At 41.5% G+C, this 24,722-nt stretch overlaps 1 protein-coding gene across 1 annotated transcript in view; it reads left to right on the top strand.

Moving 5' to 3' along the window:
- Positions 1-24,410, top strand: part of foxj3 (forkhead box J3) — a 157,574-nt gene extending 133,164 nt beyond the window's left edge. The window contains exons 6-12 of the mRNA XM_054784213.1: positions 5,221-5,349; positions 9,225-9,396; positions 14,167-14,604; positions 15,433-15,534; positions 15,617-15,808; positions 15,907-16,005; positions 20,662-24,410. Coding sequence (XP_054640188.1) covers positions 5,221-5,349; positions 9,225-9,396; positions 14,167-14,604; positions 15,433-15,534; positions 15,617-15,808; positions 15,907-16,005; positions 20,662-20,777 — 1,248 coding nt within the window. The 3' untranslated portion in view covers positions 20,778-24,410. The remainder of the gene's footprint in view (positions 1-5,220; positions 5,350-9,224; positions 9,397-14,166; positions 14,605-15,432; positions 15,535-15,616; positions 15,809-15,906; positions 16,006-20,661) is intronic.
- Positions 24,411-24,722: the final 312 nt, after the last annotated feature.

The following is a 24,722-nucleotide window of genomic DNA, read 5'->3' as shown; positions in this document are numbered from 1 at the left end:
GACAGCGCTTCTAGTACATTTGTGCTCAAGTGCAGTGGTCCCGGTACCGGGCTGCGGGTCATTTGGTACCGGGCCGCACAGAAAGAAAAAAATCATTTCCATTATTTCATTTTTTTTCTCTCTGTTACATCCGTCTCACTTGGCGCATGTCCATTGTGCATGTGTGCTAACTTTATCTCATGCCGCACAGATAGACTACTACTGTATTTTTACCATTTTTCTTTCACCTCATATTTGGTGTCAAATGCTGATACTATGTGGGAATGCATAAAGGTAAGTTTTGATGACTTATTGAGTGCTAATGTGCACATTTGTCTCAAGTTAATTCATGCTAGCGCACTGCCTTTTACCACACACGTCAAACAGCGATTTAATAATCTCTCTGGAAAAACTTAGCTGGAACTTGAACTGGTGGATGGTGGGTCGGCGTTCATTTTGTGCTTTTAATTTGATGTTATTCATGTCTTAGTTTTACACAATACATAATAAATAAGATAAAGCCACAAGCCGGTCCGTGGGTCAAAAAAGGTTAGGGACCAATGCTCAAGTGAACCCAACCACACCAGAGTTCACTTGCAAGCAGACGGATCATAGTCCACACCAGGGTTTGGATGTTTGCATTCACACTTGACCAATTGAAGCCTCCTAGCAGAGCAAATGCAGCAGAATCTTTTTTAACTGAAGCAAACGTGACAAGTGGGATGCAGCCTTCTTGTCTCATCCAAGATACGTAGAAGCATGCAAAAGTGTGTGTTTGCTTATACATTCTGCTTGTCAAAACAAGTGGAACCCTTCTGTAACATATTCTGCATGCATGCACACACAAGTTATAACACACTGACATTATGCCCTTTGCCACACAACTCAGAGCTTACACCGCACATGCTCTTCTTTACGGCGAACATCCCAGTTCACTTTTGCGTGCGTGTGTGTGTGCGTCTGTGTGTGTGTGTGTGTGTGTGTAATGCTCGCAGCAAATGAATAAGTGACTCTTGTAGGCTTTTAAAAAGTACTCCAGAGAGCTGCCCCCACTGGGCCCAGAGGATGAGAGCTTAAGGTTAAAAAGCCTATTTAAATTTCAGAGCGAGCAGCACACACTGGCAGCATAACAGCTAGTAGTCCCTGTAGCATTACTCTCTGATGTCTGATGATGTGATGAAGTGTTCCTAAGCTTTTTTACACGTAAAGTGGAACCTCTGAAGGCCCACGCCGCTGAGGTCGAACAAAATTTGGACTTCGACACAAAACTTTGGTGAGGGAAACGCACACCACCGAAAACTGAATGAATATGCAAAGTGCTTTAGCGCAATGAGTCAGTAGAACAGACCAATTAGATGCACAACAGTACTTCCATAGACCTGGTTTTCCTGTTCAATTCAATTGTTCTGGGGGACACATTTTCAGAAAGCTAAGGACCGGGGGGGGTCTGACCTCTTATTAATGTTACTTTGTATATAATGTCAACACAAGGCTCTGTCATACCTATAAATTACTCCTCACCAACTGGCTAATGGCTAGTCAGAAGTAAAAGTCAAAGTAAAACAGAAGTGATATGTTTATGCTAGTCAAAGATCCTCTGTATGACAGGAGCACCTGGATACGACAGGAAGAAAGACCTACTGCAAAACACATCAGTCAAACCTCCTCAATGTGACAGGTCGCTTTGGCCTTTTTAAGGACCTGCTGCAAAAACACGAGGCAACGATCATCTACATGACAGAAGCGCTCTGCTGTGTTTAGGAATATGTTGCAAAAATGTTTCCAAGCTCTGAACTGAACTTGTGGGCCGATCTGATGTCATTCATGGGTCGGCGAGCCACCAGTTGTATATCCCAGCTGTATGGGGTTGATGGGAGACAAAAGTGACATCCAAACGTTTTCTCCAAAGGATTATCTCCTTGATTGTATTTTCTTTTTTTTAGTAATTTTCTGTAACCACAGAAGTGTAGCTGTGATCATCAAAATGTAAAAGTGTGATGATAACCATAGAACTGCAATTTACTGTGACTAATTGTAGGAAACGACACACATGTCAATGCTCTGGCTGCTCAGTACAATGTGGCTCAAGCGATTACAATAATAAGGTCCACAATAATAATAAAAAAAAGGGATTCCAGGAACATACAATGCTTGTCATCAAAGGTAAGAGTTTAGTATGCAATTTGCTACATTTATGTTTCAATATTATCCACAGCTAACGTCTTCTTACACTTAAAAGACAGCCAGGAGTGATAAAATGTTACTTAAAACATTGCCTCTACAGTAAAAAATATTATTAGGTTTGACGCTGGAACAGATTAAATTAGGGATGCTGCAACCAAGGTTTTATGCTGCCGATTCCGATACCGATCATTCTTGAGTGAAATCGGGCGATACCGATAACAGATTAACTTTTAAAAAATTAATCAATTTATTTCTGATGAATGCTATTGGTCACAGGTACCATATAAGCGGGAAAAGTTAAGACAATTCCAAGCTCATGTCCATTCCAAGGACTGCCCACAAAAAATAATTAATTGTGGGACCCAGAATTCCTGTTTGCACCCCTACTGCTGGCTATATGATATGAACAATTGAACCATAAAATCACCTTCATTTAGACATAAACATATTTGACTTACATTTTCATAAGAACATATATGACTCGTGAAATTTCCACAAGATGAGACGCCTTCTTTAAGCAGACTTTGGATGTGGGCGTACATTGTCTGATGGAGCTCTAGCAGGACTTCCAGTAGCATGCAGTAGGGCTCCAAGTGAGAGAGCAGTCGGCAAACCCCGTGTCTTCCGCCGCTGAGAGAGGCTGATCGTCTTGTCCAATTATTTTTGGGGTTATTTACTTTAGACTGCTGACTGTCAAGCACATACGGGCGAGTGTTGTAGCGTTTTGGCTACATTAGCTGCTGTTTGATTAGTGATCACATCGTGAGCCTCGAAAACTCATCATACTCTGTCAAGTGTTTGTTCTTCAAATGTCGTAGTAAATTAAGGCTTTTTAACGTGCTACCCTGGCAAGATATTTTTTGCGGCATCTTTTGCAGGGTGCAAAGCTTGTATCACTCTCACAAACAGCAGGTACGTTCCACACGGCGGACATGTTTGTTTTGGGTTTGGAAGGCCTGCGCAGTGTGAAGGAAAGTGTGTGGGGTACACTCGCTACGGGCTGCATGCTGCAATAGTTTGAGCCAGAGGTGATGAGCTTTCGTAATCAGCGTTGAAAGGCATTTATTGGCATATGCCGATCACATGCTTTTTCATGGAAATCGGGCAATAATGATCGGTGGACAATCGATGGGAGCATCCCTAGATTCAGTCATTTTCCATTCCTTCCAGTGGGGGAAAAAGTGCTTGCGTTCACGTGAACTTGGCCAGTAACATCCCTGGGCTAACTGAGTAGGACATATCTCTGAGGCTTCCCAACAACCTTATATAATCTGAGATAATCACCATAAGAACCTGCCACACCTAACAGGACAATGACACATGCAAGTGTAAAAATAAGTTAACCACTATTATTGCTTTAAAGCCAAAAAAAACACTCACATGTTAAATGACTTAAGTACAGATTACATTTTAGCAACCATTGTAGTCTAGCTTCATGTTTACTTACCCTCAATGAACCGCAGCTCCCCACTGTCGGTAGCACCCGTGCAGCCCCAGACCTTGACGGCACCACCACCATGCGTGACTGTTGGCAAGACAACAAGGCTGTTTGACAATAACGGCTGTGTGGTGACTCATTTTCAGTGGCTAGTAAATCTATACGGCTGTCCCTTGCTACACTGTGGTTTGAACATGGCACCCTCACACGAATATGGCCTTTTAGTGAGAAAAAAAAAAAAAAGCATATTTAAGCAAATTGTACTTTTCTTGGCCTAAATTAAGCATGTTCAAGCATTAAAATGGCTAAATGAAATAAAATACAATACAAGGCAGAAGAAGCGTTCTAATTTTGAATGCAGTAGTCTGCATTGGCCACTAGGTGTCAGTAATTGTTCAATGAGACAAGCACCAGATGCGATCGCCAGAACAGGCAGGATAGTAATAACATAATAATCATTAATAACACAAGCTACTGTTTGGTCCATAACCCACAACAAGCTAAAACTGAACTCTGAACCTCCGATGTCACTTCCTGTTCTCCACAAACCTGTCCGCCCAGCCCAAGGTCCCCCAGGGAACATATTTACTGTGACAGACATGAGCAGGAGTTTAATTTACATCCTAAATGGCTTATTTACGCTCTGTCTACTATATTGGGTAATACGAGTCTAAAGCCATTAAAAGCCGCCATTACATTACATTGAGAAGACAATAGCCACCGCAGGAAGTACGCTGTCCAGAAAAAAACAAGGAACTGCTAACATGGGAGTCTGTTATTTTATTTGTTATTTGTTATCTTGTTTTCTCTGATTATACAGTATCTACTATATTGGGTAATACAAATGTAAACATGACTATATGGGTGGTATTTCATGTCTATAGAGAAGGCTCTAATAATGGGGAAAAAAACGTATTTAGAAGATTGTAAACAGGTTTTCTATGCCACAAACTCCAAAAATATTCCATTTATTAATATTGAATCCTACTTCATGGAAATCCACTTCACGCAGTTGGGTCTGGAACCAATTAACTGCGATATTTGAGGGATTACTGTGCTGCTATACAAGCTGTACCCTGACTATTCTAAAATATGTCAAAATTTCATGTCTATAGTATTGTCCCTTGAGAAAATAATAATGAAATGTAATAAAAGTGGTTAATTTTTGTTTTTTTTAAGAAACGAATTAAGATTGTCATCCTACAAGTGCTTTGACTGTTCTATTGAAAAGGTCAGCGTCAGCAACAACTCCTGAAAATCCTTTGTTTGGCTGTCTCATATGTATTTGCGGTCGTTGAGCAGATGCGTTCAACATCGCCACGAGTGTGACCTTTACTGATGGGAATGTCTACGTTGTCTCGAGACCCCATTTTTTTCCCCTTCCTGAACCACTCCTCTCCGTCTCTCACTGCCAATAAAGAAAAGTGAAAAGAGTCTGCTGTTATCACATTGTGTTTCCAACACACGCATATACACACATAGAAAAGTAAATGAGCTTGTTGAACATTGGCTAACCTCATACCCATAATCTCATAGGAATGCCGTTTGGACTCCACCATTAGCAGGAATGGAGATGTTAACGAGAATAAACGAACAAAGCTTTCGTGTCTGTGCTACAGGTGGCGCTCTACAACACAGACCAGGAAGGGAGCGACAGTCCGAGAAGCAGCCTTAACAACAGCCTGTCTGATCAGAGTCTGGCCTCCGTCAATCTCAACAGTGTGGGCAGCGTGCACAGCTATACGCCGGTAAGACCGGGACTGAACTACTATTCCTGCTACTAATTCTTACACTTACCCATCTGCAAACCTGAATATTGCTTTTGCAAATGGAAAAAACCTTCTTAAAGTGACCGGGAATGAACTTCAGAATAACCAGAAAACCAACAGACCTGATCAAAATTGTTTGTTTACTCCAGTGTAGTGGAGTCTACCTTTAAATAATAGATAATAACAGCATTCATGCACACAGTACTCACTGATTTTTGATAAATTAAAAAAAAAACATTTCTTTCAGTTTTTTTTTTAATACGTGATAATACAGGTAAAATGTACAGGGTACATGTACTACTGTTAAAAAAGCCCACATTTTTTACATTAATGTCTTTATGTCTCATGCTTTCTTGCCAAGCATGACAAGCTTTGTTCGGCCATCCTTGAACATACCACAGCTGCTGTGAGCCGCAAAAGTGAAACGTATCAATTCCATCTGTTCATCGATCGTCTTACATGATCAGAAATTAGTGGTGAGTTCTATACCCATACACCCACACCTATACATGGTGTGAATCGTGCATAAAAAAAAAGAGATTTTTATGGCCGTAGCAATGGTTTTTCACCATTCACTGGTGGGCATGGAATGTAACAGTATATATTTAACATAAATGTTAAAATGTTAGGGTTGTGAACGATAAACCGATGCAACCAGATATCCCATTTGACAAGAGAGAGATACAGCTGCATCGGTAGCAGCCTCCTGGATTGACAAGAGTCAGCCATAAATCCTCAGTTTAATCAACTGTAGAGATATGCACCGGTATCGCAAGACTAGCAACCGGTTGACAGTGCGTCTCTTAAACAACGCCCGGGCTGTCGGCGAAACGATTGTCGCGCATGCTCCGTAGCTTAGCATGACTGAAGAAGAGAATGGATATAAATAGTAGCAGCACGCTAGCTTGTCACCGGGAAAGTTTTTCAACACATCAGCAAAACATACGTACATTATATCTATCTAATTTATCTTATTTATTATGTATTGTGTAAAACTCAGAGAGGAACAACATCCAATTAAAAACACTAAATGAATGCAGACCCACCATCCACCAGTACGAGCCTGGAGTTTGTTTTTCAGAGAAGTTTAGCACCGAACAAAAATGTACATTAGCACTCAATGTCACCATTTAGGGAAATATTGGGAAAATATTGCAGACTTAAGGAAATCTACTCGTCTTATTTCAACTGCCGACCTAAAATCCGTATGGTTGTCGTACGATCAATCGGGAGCTGCCAGTCACTCTTCGTTCCCCCGCTGTACACTGCACAACTAACGACTCAGGCTAAATCACAGAGTATTGCCATTTTTAGTTGTGTAATATGCTAAGGAAAGCACGCTGAAACAATAGCATCTATTGAGCATGGACTGCATCCCACATTTTATTCGATTGGGAAGCCTCGGGAGGTTCCTTTCAAAGAAGCAGACAGTGGACCGAGGTTCAGGGTGGACACGCTCTGGAGCACCACATCAGGAAGCTAGGTTAAGGGAAGCTGACAGACGTATGTGTGTGGAAGCCAGACAAAGAGAAAGCTCTTCTTCTGATGCCCTCCCACCAGAGATGCCCCCTTGCTTTAGTGTGGTCCTCCCGCATCCTCGAGTGCTCCCTTGCTCCAGGCATCTCGCCATCGATCGGCTCAGCCTGATGGATGTGCTTCGCTCGCTGGCTCGCTCTAGCAGTAAACACTCCGGCTTTATTATGGCCCCTTATCCGAGCCAGACTGCGAGTGGTCGGCCCACATCTTCAGCGAGAGGAAGATGTTACCATCTGCAAAAATTGAACGCGACCCCTTAATGTAACGCTAGCACACAGTGGACGACAGGGTCAAGTCTGGCTTTTGCTTTTTACAGTGAACCCTTGCGATGATGAATCCCTTAGATTGAAACTCACTGCTGGTGGGCACCCAGGGCCGGTGCGTAACACGGGCTGCCCACACGAGTGCACGGATAAAACGGCGGCTTATTTGTGCACGCTATTGCTATTGATTTTTGTTTTAAATACATTTTGCTGGGCCACCTGAGCATTGGCTTTTGTGTCAACCTCATAATGGTGTGTGTGTGTGTGTGTTTGTGTGCGTGTGTGTGTGTGTGTGTGTGCGTGTGTGTGTGTGTGTGTGTGTGTGCGTGTGTGTGTGAGAGAGAGAGCCAAGGCAGCAAGCACTGACCCAGATTGTTTGTGCAATTATTACCTCCACCAATCACGAAAAGGGAGCAGTATTGTGTTGATTGGCATTTATTCTTTTGATATTCAGCAGTATCATGTATAAAATTATGCTACCAATGCAAACCAATATTTATTTTGTCTTTGATTTTTTTTATGGGTAAGAGGGGTTTTCTTATATTCATGTCACTATGTTACATAACAGAGTCCCACGAGCCCTGGCACACACAAAAAGTATATGTCCATCGTCGTCAGTCTTGTTATTTCATTGACTCACTCAAAAAAACTGCTGTTTCTGAAAAAAAAACTAAAAGATATTTTCTTTCCTCGAGAATAGTGTGGAAAAGATGTGTAGTCTCATAGCCGTGGTGTCCAGATTTATACATGCAGACCAACAGATGGCAACGAACAACTTTTCCCAGAGCCTTTCTTCCTGTCGCTCACACAGTGTCTCAAAAAACGTGTCTTAAAATAGAGGAAGACCTTGTTAAATTTTGGTGAGGATCTGGATACAGGACTTCCATTTGTCCTGTGTTATTTCCATGAACCAGGAAGTAACCGAAGAAGAAAAACAAACGAACGGAGAAAACACTGACATTTTGTCTTCACTTTTCTTCACTACCTTCCTGTAATTGTCTATGAAGAAAGTTCCTGATAAATTCAGCAATTACTTGTACCTATTATTATAATTATTTTAGATGTCAGAAAATATTATTAAAATTATGTTTTTTTTAACAGATACTTAAGTAGTCAACATACTGTAAATGCAAGCCTGTAGCAGTCAGCCTTTAGACAGCAAACTATGAAGCAACAGCGCCTCTGCTGGTTGCAGCCATGTAGTGCATTCCATTTTGCCTTATTCCTCAAAGGGATAATTGGGATTTTCTAACATGAAGTTGTATGACATCCCCAACAGCAACGGTGACTTGTTTAGGTATGTTTTCGACAGCGGAATAAGATGCGAGCGTCTTCATTACATACAAATGAATGCTCCGGTGACACATTTTTGTGACGCAAATCTATTACTGTTTTGAACGCATATTGTTTTGAGAAGCCAAACTCTTTACTTAAATGTCCCCAGCAACTAAGCAAAACTACGTTCCTCGTCACGGATCTCCGACGAGAACTGGACTCATGGGACCAAATGGGGACGGGAGTCACTGTAGTACAATGCTGATGGGGATGTCATGCAACTTCATGTCAAAAAATCCAAACTATCCCTTTAAGACAATCGGTTTAAGGCAATCTAGAAAATGTTCAACAATGGATTCATTGATGCATTTAGTATTATGCTCGTACCTTGGTTTCCTCTGTCTCCCCGAGACTCAAAAATGGTGCATTCCTGCCATCTAACATCCTCTGTGAATATGATTGTGGCCTACGTTGTGGCCTTTTTTCTAAGTTTCAAACTATTTTTTTTGTTAAATATTCCATTGGATGTCTGCTTCTGGTGCTTTCCATGACCAAATGGGTGGAAAAACTGTTTGTATTATTCATGCGAGTGTTTCATCATTGTAATGCGCCGCCCGTGGTATCCGTTGTCCACGGTGGACCGTGTACGCAGCGTAGCACAACTTTAGCTTAGCTTAAAATAACAATTCAGCGTGATCTTATTTTGCACTCTCTCTCTCTCTCTCTATATATATATATATATATATATATTTTTTTTTTTTCCTCGTTCATTGTCCCCAGGTGACCAGTCACCCCGAACCCGTGTCCCAGTCTATGAGCCTCCAGCAGCCGCAGTCCCAGTACAACATGCCAGACAGGGACAAACAGCTCATGTTCAATGAATTTGAAGATCTCAGTGCCTCCTTCCGCAGCCTTTACAAGTCTGTCTTTGAGCAGTCCTTCAGCCAACAAGGTGGGTGGAGTCATTTAACATTTTGACATTATATGCACTTTTATTCCAAGTCTGCTTAGGTTGGAAGACTCTCAGAACAAAGTGAATTTATAGGGCAAGAAAGTATGTTTGGTACCACCATGCATTGCTCTATTCTTCAACCAATCAGAAAGAAAGAAGTTCTTATTAAATGTAACTACTGGCATTTAATAAAATAAAAACATACATAAATAAATTGGGGAAAAAAGGCCTAAAGTAAAAATTCTCTATATATTTTTTTCTTGTCCAAATTTTTCATAGTATAATTGCAGTAGCTTGTAATAAGCATACAAAATGTAAAAAAATGAAATTGCTTCTTAAATAGCTAATATTACAAATGGTAACTAAAAAATGTTTTTAAGTTACAGTACTTTTTGCAAATAAATGTAACTTGTACATTTTTTGAATTTTACAATGAAGTTTTACTTTACAAGTTTTACAGTTTTACTTTTTATGTCTGAACTTTTTCAGTCAAAATATGCTTGAAAAGTCAAATACAAGCCAAGAAATCCCATCACATTTAACTTCAATTGACTTTTTAACATTTTTGTATTTTTATTTTTTGTGGCGCCACCACAGAAGAGTACCGGAGGAAAAGTGTGATAATAACCTATGAACTGCAAATGGAACTTCACCACTGGCTGCTCTTTACAATGAGCAAAAAGAATTAAACAAATGATGCTCCTGCAAATACACTTCTTATTAGGTTAGTTTCGGTTAGGTTTATTTATTTGACAGGGACAATGTTTAAAAACAATAATATTTCCAAAGAGAAGAGACACTTTACACCAAATTTAACTAAAGCTGCTTCTGCATGTGCATTCTGCAGTACTTATAAATCACCACTAGACGACAATGTTGTTCTGCAGGCGTCTTCAAAGGACTTTTAGCTTGATTTTGTTTTATAATACAGTGGCTAACTTGCTATTGTTGTTTTGAGAATGTTAAAATATGGCACGTGCATGTAATAAAGGTTTTATGACAACATATTGTTAAATGAAAACCTTACTGTCAGCTCTCATTGGATTGTGTAGGCCAGGGGTTTTCACAGTGCGGCGGGGGGCCATTGGTGGTTCATATTTTACTGGCCCACGACACAGTGCAGAAATAAAAGAAAGAATAAAAACATCAAAATGGGAAAAAAGAACAAAAAGGAACAAGGTAAAGAGAAGAAAGCTGAAATGTCGATACTCATAACTAGAGGTGTCTGAGAATACTTGACAGTTCGATTCAGATGAGTCTGTTTCGGCTGTTAGTCTGGCGGTTGAATCCTATGAAAATGCGCTCAAGATTGTACCATTCTGACAACATGCGGATGGCCACGGCTGCTGCTGAGCATGCATTTTTACATAGAATGTCTTTGTTGTAAATAGCCTATTTTGATACAAATTCAGCCTCGTTTGTGTTAATATAGAATTGAAAATGACGCGTCTTTAACCATAGACCTATACTTGCGCAAGATGGCGGCGCGTACACACAGTGAAGCCCAACGTATCTTCCAGATTTGCAGTTTTGTAGTTATTATATTGCTCCTATTGGGTGTGTTTTAACATCTTATACTCAACAAGCTTTTAGATATAGGATTTCGCAGTACCGCACTCTACATATACCACCCAGCCGGGCGGAAGTGCTCGCTAGCAGCGTCGAGAACGTAAACAAAGGTGAAGAAGGTGCGTAGGAATAACAGCTAAGCTCAACAGACTCTGCTTACTGAGCATTTCCTCACTAATGTGCGGCCTTTTGTGAATAAAATGAACGAGTTACGACTCCACATCACATAGAGTAAGGAGCTTTTTGGACGTTAGCATCATAATTTTCACAGAGACATGACACAATGCTTTGCCTTTAAAAAAATTTAATTCTTTAAAAATATATTTAACTTTTTAAGGCTTTTTGTAGAAGAGTAAAATATTGATACAAATAACAGTGTTCCCACGCATCCTTTGATTTTTCAGGATGCATCCCTTGGTGGAAAAAGTGTGGACACCCCTGGTGTAGGTGTTCCTGACAAAGTAAATGTCATTGCAATGGGAAGCTTTAATTGGTTTGAACTCTTGACTTTTCTTCCAAATGAAAGAACAGTACATCTTTGATTACACAACTAAAAATTTGGTGCAAAATTTTGCATTTAGAAAATATACAAATTTGTTTCTATTTATGTTTAGTACACATGCCATTTGATCCATTTTAAGCTTTTTGTTTTCTGTTTCACTTCAACATTATTTGATGTATGGCAATATAACATTTTTTTTAGGGGCGGAACGATACGCCATAATCACGTTCTGGTACGCACCTCGGTTTTAAGGTCAAGGTGGGGTTCATTTGGGGTACAGTAAGGGAACAAACACTTTAATGATTTTGAAAATGAAACTAAAAAACTGCTAGCAGGTGATTCTTCATTAAAAACGCATTGAAATTTTGTCCTCTTCATCTGAGAAAGTGAGTCCAATTCCCTTGTAATTCCCTGGCATGGATCTTCATCCGTCACCGTGATTGAGAAATGTTCCGCTGTAACACATAGCAGAGGATCCAGCCGAGAGCAAGCGAGTCCCAGTAGGACAAAATGCAGTTTTGCCTCTAATCTGATTGACTGATAAACAAAGAGCGCTTGACAAGCGGGTTATGAGCAAAGTCGACTGAGCTTTTTCTGTGCGTAACCTACTTTGGCAAATCAAATGCGTTTCATGCTGATGTTTTCAAAGCGCTCCTCTCCCTTTAATCTATCATCTATGTTTCATTAGTTGAAAGTTGTTACCTATTCTTTTTTGTGCACATAAAAAGTGCAATCTCCTCGTCAGACAAGCCGCGGCAATTAAAAAGCGTAAATAATCTAGCTTGGAGGATTTCACAGCGACGAGGAGCGAGCTAATTCGCCCGCTTTGATAATAGGTAATGAGCTGGCATTATTATTCCGCCGGCGCGTTAATTGCTTTCTGTGTTTCCCTGCGTGGACAATAGGCTTTGTGTGCTGATAAGAGATTCACCTTTGTCACCCCTGCAGCGGGTGTTTGCGTGCCGATTGTGGAGGCCTTAAAAGCACTCCAGTGAAAATAGGTTTACTGTGGAGGACGGGGTGGGGGCCCTCTTAAGACCCCCCTCTAGCTGCCTGCCCGCCACTCTGATGATTGCAGCGGCCTGTGCAGATGTTTTTACTCCAGCCATGTGGTGTGAAGGCAGCACAATGGATTTGCTTTTTTTCTCCATCAAACAAGACAAAATCAGAGCTGCGGTGGCTTGGACTCGTGAACCTCAGCGTGCTGAGTCACCCTCTGATTCAACAAAATGGCAGCTGGACTGTCTCAAGTGTGCAGCTACTTAAACATGGGAGCCATATCCCATTAGTTAGGACATTAAGACCAGCTTTACTGCAGTCTTAACATGACTGCATATATTCGTTTGTGAGATAACTACTCAACTGCTGCACACAAAAGGGTGAAAACATGCACCCCGACTGTGTTGTCTGTGCTATTGTTTTTCTGACCAATGCACCACATGGTGGCGCTGTTATTAAACCCCGATGTTTGACCCCTGACTTGAAGTTTCTCACACAGCTCAGTGCGGTGTAACGGTGGAATTTGGTACACAACTTTCTGAGGCTGACAAGCACACGTCTGCAAAATATGAGGACTATTGGTTACTTTTTTCAAATGTCATTTTTTCAAATGCTTTAAAAATGAATTAAATCCATATGATGCCAGATGGGGTACGCTGTGTTCATCTACAACCATATACAGTCATGGAAAATGTTATTACACCAGCCTTGTTTCTTCAGTTTCTTGTTCATTTTAATGCCTGATACAACTACAGGTACCTTTGTTTGGACAAATATAACAATGAACAATGAAAATGAATGAACAAATGAACAACAAAAATAGCTCATTAGAGTTCAATTTTTTGGCAGTACAATGCTATAGCTATTCCTATAGGAACTTAAGTGATTTAGGTTATTATCAAGAAAACCATGGAAGTTGTTAGATATCAGCTCTTAAATTTAATTCTTATGATATATATTTGTTATCATTATTTTTGTCCAAACAAATGTACCTTTAGTTTTTTAATAATATCGTAATTATACAATTATGGTTGTATTATAATTGTGTATTTATTCATTTATTATGTTTTTTTTTATAATATTGTAATGTATATCGTTGTGGCTGTACTATATTTGTACTGTTGTGGTGGGTTGTGATTGGTTCTCATTACATTTTCGTCAGAGTCTGGAAAATTCTCGTTTAAAAAAAACATTTTCTAACAAAAAATTCAAATTTTATTTTATTGTGTATTTTTTCAGGCAGAAGCTTTTATGTTTACAACATAAGTGTCCCGTTTAAAATGTTTTGATACTTACAGTATATAAAAATCAAATATCATAATTGCACTAAATAAATGAAATCCACAAAATGCCTGGTGGGATATATTGTGGTCATCTGCAGCTATGCTTTTTTTGTTTCTCTATAATATTGTTTATCATATGGAATTGCAATGCATTGCACTAATAGCTGTTTCTAATATTTTGACCTTCATGCATGGCAACCTAAATATTAGAAACAGCAACATATTCATGTAATACGTCTTTGGTGTAGTGTAAAGCTAATCTGCTATAATCTGCCAAGTGTTCAGAATGGATGCAGCGTTCGCATTGGAAGGTGCAGGTGTACTTAATTAAGTGTCCACGGTTCTAAATCTGCACCCCCTGTGTATAAGCAACCGCTTTACTTCCCGGTAATTACATGTGTGGGTCTTGTTTTCCAGGTCTGATGGGAATCCCGTCAGATTCTTCGCAGCAGCAGACCCACACATCCTGCTCCTATCAGCACTCCCCAAGTGGCGCCATTAGCACCCAGAACAACCTGTCTAACAACCAGTCCAATAACCACCCCAACAGCCACTCCAACAACAGCGGCCAGGTGCCCCTGTCCCACCCGGCCCAAGCCCATCCCGGACACGACTCCCCGCACGCGCAGCACCTCCCGCACAACCAGCACGCTCAGCACAACCAGCATCCGCAGCACCCTCAGCACGCAGCGCAGCACCCACAGCACGGCCAGCACCCGCCGCAACACCCGTCCCACGGCCAGCACCCGCAGCAGCACACGCCGCACCCCTCCCAGCACGGCCAGCACCCTCCTCAGCATCAGAGCCTCTCGCACCAGCCGCATCCAACCCAGCAGCAAATGGCCTGCAATCCAGGTATGAAGCTCAACCTCTGTATTGTTTGCTAAAATCCAAAATGGCTGATGAGTTTACTGCTTGAATTGTTTTTATGCGTCAGCCCTCGTTTGCAGTCACAAAGCATGGAGAAAATGTTTTAGGTGCTAAACAACAAATCATCACATGATTTATTATCTGATGAGAGACCAAAGCAACAAGGACGCAGAGGAAGGCATTTCACCGTAGTCAACTGGCGCCCCCCACTGGCCACTGTCCAGGACTGAATACATTTTATTGTTCATATGTAGTAATATGCAGTATTAGTATTTATTTATTACTCCTAGGTGTATTTATGAGCATTTGGAACAGTATTAAATATGTCAAAATATATACATTTTTGGGTGGATATTGTTCTAAAAATGTTCCCATTCGATTTTGGCCAGAATCCATAAATTAATTTCAGAAAAAAAATAACAGTATTTTTTTTTAATTGTTTTCATGGCAAAAATGTAATTATTATTTCATTTTATTTATTTATTTTTAGATTTTTGTACATTTATTTTATTTTAAATGAATGTGCTACACACTCAATACTTTATGTCTGCATCAGTCTGAAGCTTTTTAATAACGCCAAAAATATATATTTTTTAATAAAATAAAACATTTGTTCCTATACACCCTGTGGCATTAAAAGAACAAAAATACAATATGTCTATTTACAATACTTTTATAAGTTACTTGTTAAATTCTTAATAAATGACCTTGTGGTCAAAGAGAGCTCTGTAAAACCATAAAGGTGTATTATGACATTATGACATGTTATTCATTCATGCTGTGCTATTAATACTCTTGTTTGTGTTTTGAAAGGGTTACTTTCTGACTGGTACCCCAATCTGGACGCACTGAAAGCGAGCTGTCGTGTTGCAAGCAGCTACAACTGGGCTGACGTCGACCTTTCACCTTTCCAAGGTGTGTACAAATGTACTTATTAAGCAGTCGTTGGTTTCAATGTGTTTTTATTTTCTTGTGTTCTTTCCCCCACTTTGCCCAGGATTGAGAGAAAGCATGAGGCAAGCGGAGTTGAACAACTGGTCTCTGGAGCCCACCCAGATTGCAGACCTGTGCTCCTCCATCAACCAGTTTTTTGCCCGCACCGGTGTCATCTCGTCACAGGGGGCGGTGCAGCCCTCCGTCTGCCACGGCCCCATGCACCCAAACAAACCCAGCCAGCACCTCGGCACAGGTTTGACGCCACTTTGACACCCATTTGTATTATTTTCACGCATCATGATACCACTTTACCGTATCATGTGTTTGTTGTGTTTGGGATTGTTGTGTCAGGAAATCTCTACATGGACTCCAGACAGAGCATGTCCATGATGGGCCCCCCAGGATACCCACACATGCCCCCCATGAGCAGCGCAGGGCCCACCATGACTGGTGAGGACCAACAATTACAACCACTCTAAACTAGTCATAATAATACTGTCATGTATCACAACAGGTATGTGTGTTTTGTTGCACTGTGCAGCCACGTTAAATACAACTGGAAAAAAAAAATAATGAGAGAAAAATACAAAATAAATTAGTTTATGTGTGTTATGTGCAAATATTTACAGTACTATTAATGATACATAATAGATATAATGATAGATGTTGTAGCTTTGTGTAGGATCACTAAATAAAGTAGGAAAGTTAATAATAATGGGAAAAAATAAGTGAAGAAGTAAAATATGAAATACGTAGAAAATACAATTTATTTGAAAATGTATATAAATTGCATGCACATTATAACAAATGGATATACAGTATGTTGTAGCTTTCTTTCAGCAGCCACACAGTGAAGGCACATATAAAGAAGACAAAATAAAAAGGAAAAGTATCAGGGAAATGTAAGAAATAAAGTATAAATTATGTGCAAATAATACTACATGATGAATATGGTGATGGATGTAGCATGTAGTACAATGAAAGTGCATTAAATAAATCAAAATGGGAAAAATAAGGAAAAGTATCAGCAAAAAAATAAAGTAAACTGATAAATAGAATATAAAATATGTTTTATAATATAAGAAAAGGTATGAGGGCAATGTGAAGACGAACTATGTATGTATTAGGTGAAAATGCTACTAATGATAATAATGATATCACATGATAAATATGGTGATTCAATAATAATAAGATGGAAAAATGTAAACAAGAATCTGTGAGAAAATAAAGTAAAATAAATTGAATATGAAAATCAAATTATGTGCATATTACAACAAATAAATATATTTTGTAGCTTTGTTTCAGCAGCCACACAGTAAAGGCACATGAAGTAATTAAAGAAGACAAAACAAAAAGTATCAGGGAAATGTTAAAAAAAAAAGCATAAGTATGTATCATGTTCACATAGTATGAATAAGAACATTACTTGGTAAGCGTGGTGATGTATGTAGCCTGTAGTACAATAAAATTACATTTCGAGAAAATAAGGAAATGTGGTAAAATAAAGTCAAATACTTCCCATTTCACTTAATAGGATAGAATTGTGTATGAATATGTACTGTATATAATGTGCAAATTATAGAAAGATGAATAATTAGTTATGTTTTATAGCTTTGTTGCTGGCTACACAATAAAGACACATCAAATAAAATTGAAGGGATTAAATATAAGTGAACGAGAGGGCAGTTTCCCTCCGCCTTCAAGTGGGGGGACGGGTCCTGACTGTTGTTTGTGCTTATGCGCCAAACAGCAGTTCAGAATACCCAACTTTTTTGGAGTCTCTAGAGGAAGTACTGGAGAGTGCTCCCTCAGGCGATTCCCTTGTTCTGCTGGGGGACTTCAATGCTCACGTTGGCAGCGACAGTGAGACCTGGAGAGGCGTGATTGGAAGGAACGGCCCCCCTGATCTGAACCCGAAAGGTGCTTTGTTATTGGACTTCTGTGCTCGTCACAGATTGTCGATAACAAACACAATGTTCAAGCATTAGGGTGTCCACATGTGCACTTGGCACCAGGACACCCTGGGCCGCACTTCCATGATTGACTTTGTGGTCGTAGCATCGGACTTGCGGCCATATGTTTTGGACACTCGGGTGAAGAGAGGGGCGGAGCTGTCAACCGATCACCACCTGGTGGTAAGTTGGCTCCGATGGTGGGAGAAGATGCCGGTCAGACCTGGCAGGCCCAAACGTATTGTGAGGGTCTGCTGGGAACGACTGGCAGAGTCCCCTGTCAGAAGGAGTTTCAACTCCCACCTCCGGGAGAGCTTCGACCATGTTCCGAGGGAGGTGGCGGACATTGAGTCTGAATGGGCCATGTTCCGTGCCTCTATTGTCGAGGCAGCTGATCGGAGCTGTTTGGTTTGGTTTGGTTTGGTTTAGTTTATTTGAACATGAAGGTTACAATGGAATACATCTCATGAATCATTCTTTGACAGTTCCACATGTCCAAAAGGAGTAGGAAGAAGCAAAGTTTATTTAATCCTACCCCCCTTCCAATCTACATCTTGTACAGTACATGTAGTTCACTTCCTGGATTCCATGTCATGTTTTCAGTGATAGTCAGGATAACACATAATAGATAACGGTGAGATAGCCCTCCCCCCAAAAAAAGAAAGAACATTAATAATAATAATAATAATAATGATGACAATACTAAATAAATAAATAAAAAAGAACAAAGCTTTTTCTTTTTTTTTTAAACACAACAAAGAAAATTATAAAAAAAATAATAATAAAAAAAAATAATAAATAAAAAATAAAATAAAATAAAATAAAAAAAATAAATAAATAACAAACCTGACAGAACAATCAGGACTCTTCTGCCTTGTATTTAGCAAACATCAACTGCTTGTATTGTTTTTGGCCGTAAGGTGGTTGGTGCCTGTCGTGGCGGTAATCCCAGAACCCGTTGGTGGACACCAGTGGTGAGGGATGCCGTCAAGATGAAGAAAGGAGTCCTATCGGGCCTTTTTGGCTCATGGGACTCCGGAAGCAGATGACAGGTATCGGCAGGCCAAGCGGTCTGCGGCTCTGGCAGTCACTGAGGCAAAAACTCGGACATGGGAGGAGTTTGGAGAAGCCATGGAGAACGACTTCCGGACGGCTTCGAAGAGATTCTGGACCACCATTCGGCGTCTCAGGAGGGGGAAGCAGTGCACAGTCAACACCGTGTATGGTGGGGATGGTGTGCTGCTGACCTCAACTCGGGATGTTGTGGATCGGTGGAAAGAATACTTCGAAGACCTCCTCAATCCCACCGACACGTCTTCCTATGAGGAAGCAGAGCCTGGGGACTCCACGGTGGGCTCTCCTATCTCTGGGGCTGAGGTTGCCGAGGTTGTCAAAAAGCTCCTCGGTGGCAGGGCCCCGGGGGTGGATGAGATCCGCCCGGAGTTCCTTAAGGCCATGGATGCTGTAGGCATGTTTTGGTTGACACGACTCTGCAGCATCGCGTGGACATCGGGGGCAGTGCCTCTGGATTGGCAGACCGGGGTGGTGGTTCCCCTTTTTAAGAAGGGGGACCGGAGGGTGTGTTCCAACTATCGTGGAATCACACTCCTCAGCCTCCCTGGTAAGGTCTATTCAGGGGTTCTGCAGAGGAGGATCCGCCGGATAGTTGAATCTCGGATTCAGGAGGAGCAGTGTGGTTTTCGTCCTGGTCGTGGAACTGTGGACCAGCTCTACACTCTCAGCAGGGTCCTTGAGGGTGCATGGGAGTTTGCCCAACCAGTCTACATGTGTTTTGTGGACTTGGAGAAGGCATTCGACCGTGTTCCTCGAGGAATTTTGTGGGGAGTACTCCGGGAGTATGGGGTATCGGACCAGCTAATTCAAGCTGTTTGTTCCCTGTATGACCGGTGTCAGAGTTTGGTTCGCATTGCCGGCAGTAAGTCGGACCCGTTTCCAGTGAAGGTTGGACTCCGCCAGGGCTGCCCTTTGTCACCAATTCTGTTCATTATTTTTATGGACAGAATTTCTAGGCGCAGCCAGGGCGTTGAGGGGTTCCGGTTTGGTGGCTACAGGATTGAGTCTCTGCTTTTTGCAGATGATGTGGTCCTGCTGGCTTCATCAAGCCGTGAACTTCAACTTTCACTGGATCGGTTCGCAGCCGAGTGCGAAGCGGCCGGGATGAGAATCAGCACCTCCAAGTCCGAGTCCATGGTTCTCGCCCGGAAAAGGGTGGAATGCCATCTCCAGGTCGGGGATGAGATCCTGCCCCAAGTGGAGGAGTTTAGGTACCTTGGGGTCTTATTCACGAGTGAGGGAAGGATGGAACGCGAGATCAATAAGCGCGCCGTCTGCAGTGATGCAGACTCTACATCGGTCTGTTGTGGTGAAGAGAGAGCTAAGCCAAAAGGCAAAGCTCTCAATTTACTGGTCGATCTACGTTCCTACCCTCACCTATGGTCATGAGCTTTGGGTAATGACCGAAAGGACAAGATCGCGGGTACAAGCGGCCAAAATGAGTTTTCCCCGTAGGGTGGCTGGGCTCTCCCTTAGAGATAGGGTGAGAAGCACTGTCATCCGGGAGAGACTCGGAGTAGAACCGCTGCTCCTCCGCATTGAGAGGAGCCAGATGAGGTGGCCTGGGCATCTGGTCAGGATGCCTCCCGGACGCCTCCCTGGGGAGGTGTTCAGGGCAAGTCCGACCGGTAAAAGGCCTCGGGGAAGACCCAGGACACGTTGGAGAGACTATGTTTCCCAACTGGCCTGGGAACGCCTCGGGATCCGCCGGGAGGAGCTGGACAAAGTGGCCGGGGAGAGGAAAATCTGGGCCTCCCTGCTTAGGCTGTTGCCCCCGTGACACGATCTCGGATAAGCGGTAGAAGATGGATGGATGGATGGAAATATAAGTGTATAATAAAAATAATAATGAACGAAAAATATGAGTGAATAATAAAAAAAAATTAAGTCATATAAAATACTTAACGGAAAGTAAAAATATGTATATTATATTATAGGAGAAGATATCAGGGGAAAATAAAAATAAGATATGTACAGAACCAGTGAAAAATGTAGACATATCCTCTCAATGAACAGCACGAGTTTCCTATATAATTGTGCACAGTACGTGTATGACTCAAATCTTAAAATGTCCATGCAGGACACCACGCTCAGCTGAACCAGCAGCAGCACATGATGCCCAGCAGAAACTTCCAGATGCATCGCATGCCGGCGGACGATATCCAGGATGATTTTGACTGGGACTCCATCGTTTAGCCGCCTTCTTCTTAGGCTGACACAAGGAGGGAAGGAGCAAGGAAAGGAGGAGGAAGAAGCCAGAGGAAATGAGGCTGGGATAAAAAGGCTGCAGCAGGGAGGGGGTTGGATGAGGATGAAGATGCCGGCGTCCCTCAAAGGTGGGACGTGGGTGAACATGACATGGCGTGATGGAGGAGGACATTTTTACAGGAGTAAAACTATCAGACAATCAAGTGTGGTGGGACAGAATCAAGCGTATGTCTGGACCACAACTAGCCAGCCCCCCCTTCCAGCGGCCTTCCAAAAAAAAAAAAAAATTAAAAAATGCCCCCCCACCCTCGCCACCACCACTCTTTACGGCTTCTATTCCCCTTCTCCATACCTCTTCTTCTGTGTTTGGAGCCACGTGTTCAGTTCAGCTTGTGATTCTTTTTCTCGTCTTGGCCTCGTGGACGCCTTCATCTCTCTCCTCTTAGTGTTTTATTTTGGAAAGAAACACAGGCCGCCACCCCCTCTGCGTGTCACGTGACCACGCTGCAGGAAGAAGCGATGCCCCCATATGTGGCCGAACAGGGTTTTTGAAAATGTTGAGCAAAGCCAAACAATGTGCAAAGAAGTTTTTTTTTTATTTTATTTTGTTTTTTTTAATTCTATCTTGACTGCCTTCAGGATTTTTATTTTATATTTTATTTTGGCACTCCTTGTCATCCTGAGCTATTCTCTTTAGGGGATATATGATTAATTGATCATTAAGAAGTTAACGGATTAATCGTGTCTTGAATACAATTGAGACAAAATGGAATGCACTGCTTGTTTCCCTCCCAGCCAGTTTGCTGTCTAAAGAAGTCCAAACATGGCGTCAGCTATGGAAAGTTGATCTACATCGGCACTGGAAAAAGGAGTTGAGAACATTCAGAGGGAGATAGGATTGACCCACATGCAGTATAAGTCTGAAAAAGACTGATAGGTTGTAGAAATGTATACATGCAAACCAATAGGTGGAGTCATATAACTTCTTCCCCCCACTAAGGCAGTCAGCTTTTCTTCCTTTCACTCACACACTCATACACCAGTGACCTGTTGAGACACGGAGACCCTCTGGTGTCCCAAAGGTTGTTAGCTTGCTAGCAAACATCAGAGGCGGAGTCATGGTGCTAATTTAAAAATAATGAAGTCATCAAAGTTTTTTACAAATGTGGGTCAAACGGTTGTCTCATATAGTACATGGACGTCTTATATCCGGGGCAATACGGTACCAAATTGTCCTCATAGTCCACAACAAACCTCCATTTTGCCTCAATTGTTTCAACAATCACTTCCTCCCAATTGGCAGAAACAATCAATAAATGGACTAATGATTATTAAGGTCATCCTATAAAGACAAGGTTGAACTTCTGTTCTGTTAGTCCATTCCTGAACGCTGGTCGACCTCCCCCCCCCAAAGGAAATCATGGAAATGTATTTAGTCCCTTCTAAGGTCAAATTGTGGCTGTGCGCTTGGCTTTTGAAGTCAAAAAAGTGGTTGAATTGTGAATTCTAAGCCTTTAAAGGTTCGAGTGTATTCCCAAATCTCCTTTAAAGAAAAACTGCAGGTTTTTTTTACATTTTGCCCATCATCCACAATCCTTATGTGAGACATGAACACTTATGTCGTTCTCTGTTCTGTGACAGATAAGCTGAGCCATCTCATTACTGCACATATGGGACATACTTATTCCTACCATAAATCACCTGAAAAAGTCTCCAAAAAGCGCCAATAATGCTCCGTTTACATATAATGTGCGGTGCATATAACCAAGCTACAATAACATTATTATTATTTTTGTTACGCCGATCGAACTACATTATTGGCGTATTGACATTTAGCCATACCACACCGGCCAGCTACAGGCCGGCGAGCGACTAGCTTCACCACAGACTCGCACGCAGCGCGTCAGCGTGGCGCTCACAACGCCTCAGACACTACCGAAAGGTAAGGCTGCATATTCAAGATGCCGCCAGCGCTGTTGTGTTTTTACTTCTGAGTTTGGAAAAGTTAACGCAAGGTGTAGGCGTTCGTTTACACGACGTTGCTATGTGAATTCAATGCGCCGAGCAAGGAAGCTCCGGCAATGCTTAGAATGGCCGAAATATATGAAAAATACTGTAAGTATTGCGTTATGATGAATGTACCTGTTACTACATGGTCACAGCATGGATAGAAAACCATAAAACCTTCTTGGAGGTTTTTGGAGGTGTTTTAATAGCAGTCTTTGCAGACGGCATAGGTGTATCCCATTACGTGCACTACTGAGCTGTCACTGGCACATCAGCTTTTCACTTTTAAGATCTATCATGTGGGGCTCTATGTTGATGACAATCTTTTTTTTAATACTGAAAGGGGCCATTTTGAAAAAATGTTGCGTCCTTGTGTGAATCAACAGGTTAAGACACTGCCGTTGGATTCGGTAGTTGAAGCTAATGGTTAGCTTTCGCTGTTGTCCCCGTTTTGCCTTTTTGTCACTAATTGATTGCAGCATGTCGTTAAAGAAGTCAAAAGACAAACTTAAGTAAACTTGGGACGAGCATTTGACAGTTTTTTTTTTTTTTTCACAAGAGCTGATATTTTTTTAAAGTGGTTCTGAACTCCCATTTCCACGCCTAGTGCCGTCTTGAGTAATGGCGCCCAACTGCGGGTGCGGCTCAACTCTCCATAGCCGACGGCATTTAGACAGCAAAGGAGTTACGCGACTGAATCAACAACGCCTCGAATGGTCGCAGCCAAGTATTGCACTCCATTTGTACCTCCATTGCTTCAAGACGCCATGAATCCATCCAGTGAATCCACCTGTTAGGAACGAGTGTGTACTATTACAAAAAACAAACAAAAAAAGTCATTTCAATTTGAGTTCTTCCAGGTGAAGAATAAAATAATAAAAAATCAAATAGCGAGGCTAAAAGGGACAAAGAGTGAAATGACTGGATCACTGTTCCACGTATGTGTGTGTCTTGTGCGATTACATTTTTTTTTTTCTTTAAGCCAGTTTTTACACCCGTGTACCTGCCGGAGAGATTATTATTATTTGTGGGGTTTTAAAAAGTAGAGTGTTTTGTTAAAGCAAGCAATGGATGGGGGGGGGCCTGTTCTTCAGTGCTGGTGTGTCTTGTACATATTTGTCTTTTCAATCATACTCCTCCTCCTCCTCTTCTTCTTCTTTTTCCTCTCGGGGGGCGGGGTCACCACAGACGAGGGAGGGGAAAGAATATTTTGTTATCGTCCAGTTAGAGGGTGACAGTATGTATATATCTATATTGTATATATGTGATGAAAATGGCTTTGTGTGTGTGTGTGTGTGTGCGTGCGTGTGTGTGACACTACCTTTGACCTGTACTATGTTTCTACATTGAGTGTTTCAGTGTTGATAAATATATATTTGCTTTTGTCTTTTATTAGTTTTTGTCTTTTGTCATTTCTTGTTGTTTTTTTTCCCCTTTTATTTTTATTTGATTTTAATTGCACGATTTCTGACTTTTGTTGTCCAATGAGGTGACAGCTACTCTTTGTATTGGTTTAGTGCTGTAAAGTGTTATTAGAACTTGTCAATACCACCCTCCTCCCTCTCGCCCAATATGCATGAATGGCACTTCAAGAAATAAAATATGGTAACTTCACTGTGGAATAATGTGCTGTTTGAGCCTTCTTCATCCAAACAATCTTCTAATCCTCAACCGCTGCTCACAGATGGGTCAACAGGTGTCAAAACATGCACGTCTACTGTGTTGCCTGTGCTGTTGTTTCAGTGACAAATAAACTGCATGGTGGCGCTGTTATTAAGTGACAAAATTTGGGTGACTTCAAATTTCTCACACTCAAAATTTGAGCAAGATTGGTTGAAAAACATGGCCGCCATCAAGCAAAACATCTTTGTACAGGTCGTGCGTCATTGAGCATTAGTTTAATGATTCTAACAACAACAACAGACA

The sequence above is a fragment of the Dunckerocampus dactyliophorus genome, chromosome 8 (assembly GCF_027744805.1).
Source record: "Dunckerocampus dactyliophorus isolate RoL2022-P2 chromosome 8, RoL_Ddac_1.1, whole genome shotgun sequence".
NCBI lineage: Eukaryota > Metazoa > Chordata > Actinopteri > Syngnathiformes > Syngnathidae > Dunckerocampus > Dunckerocampus dactyliophorus.
Note: the sequence above shows the minus strand (reverse complement) of the source record. Positions and strands in the feature narration are given on the sequence as shown.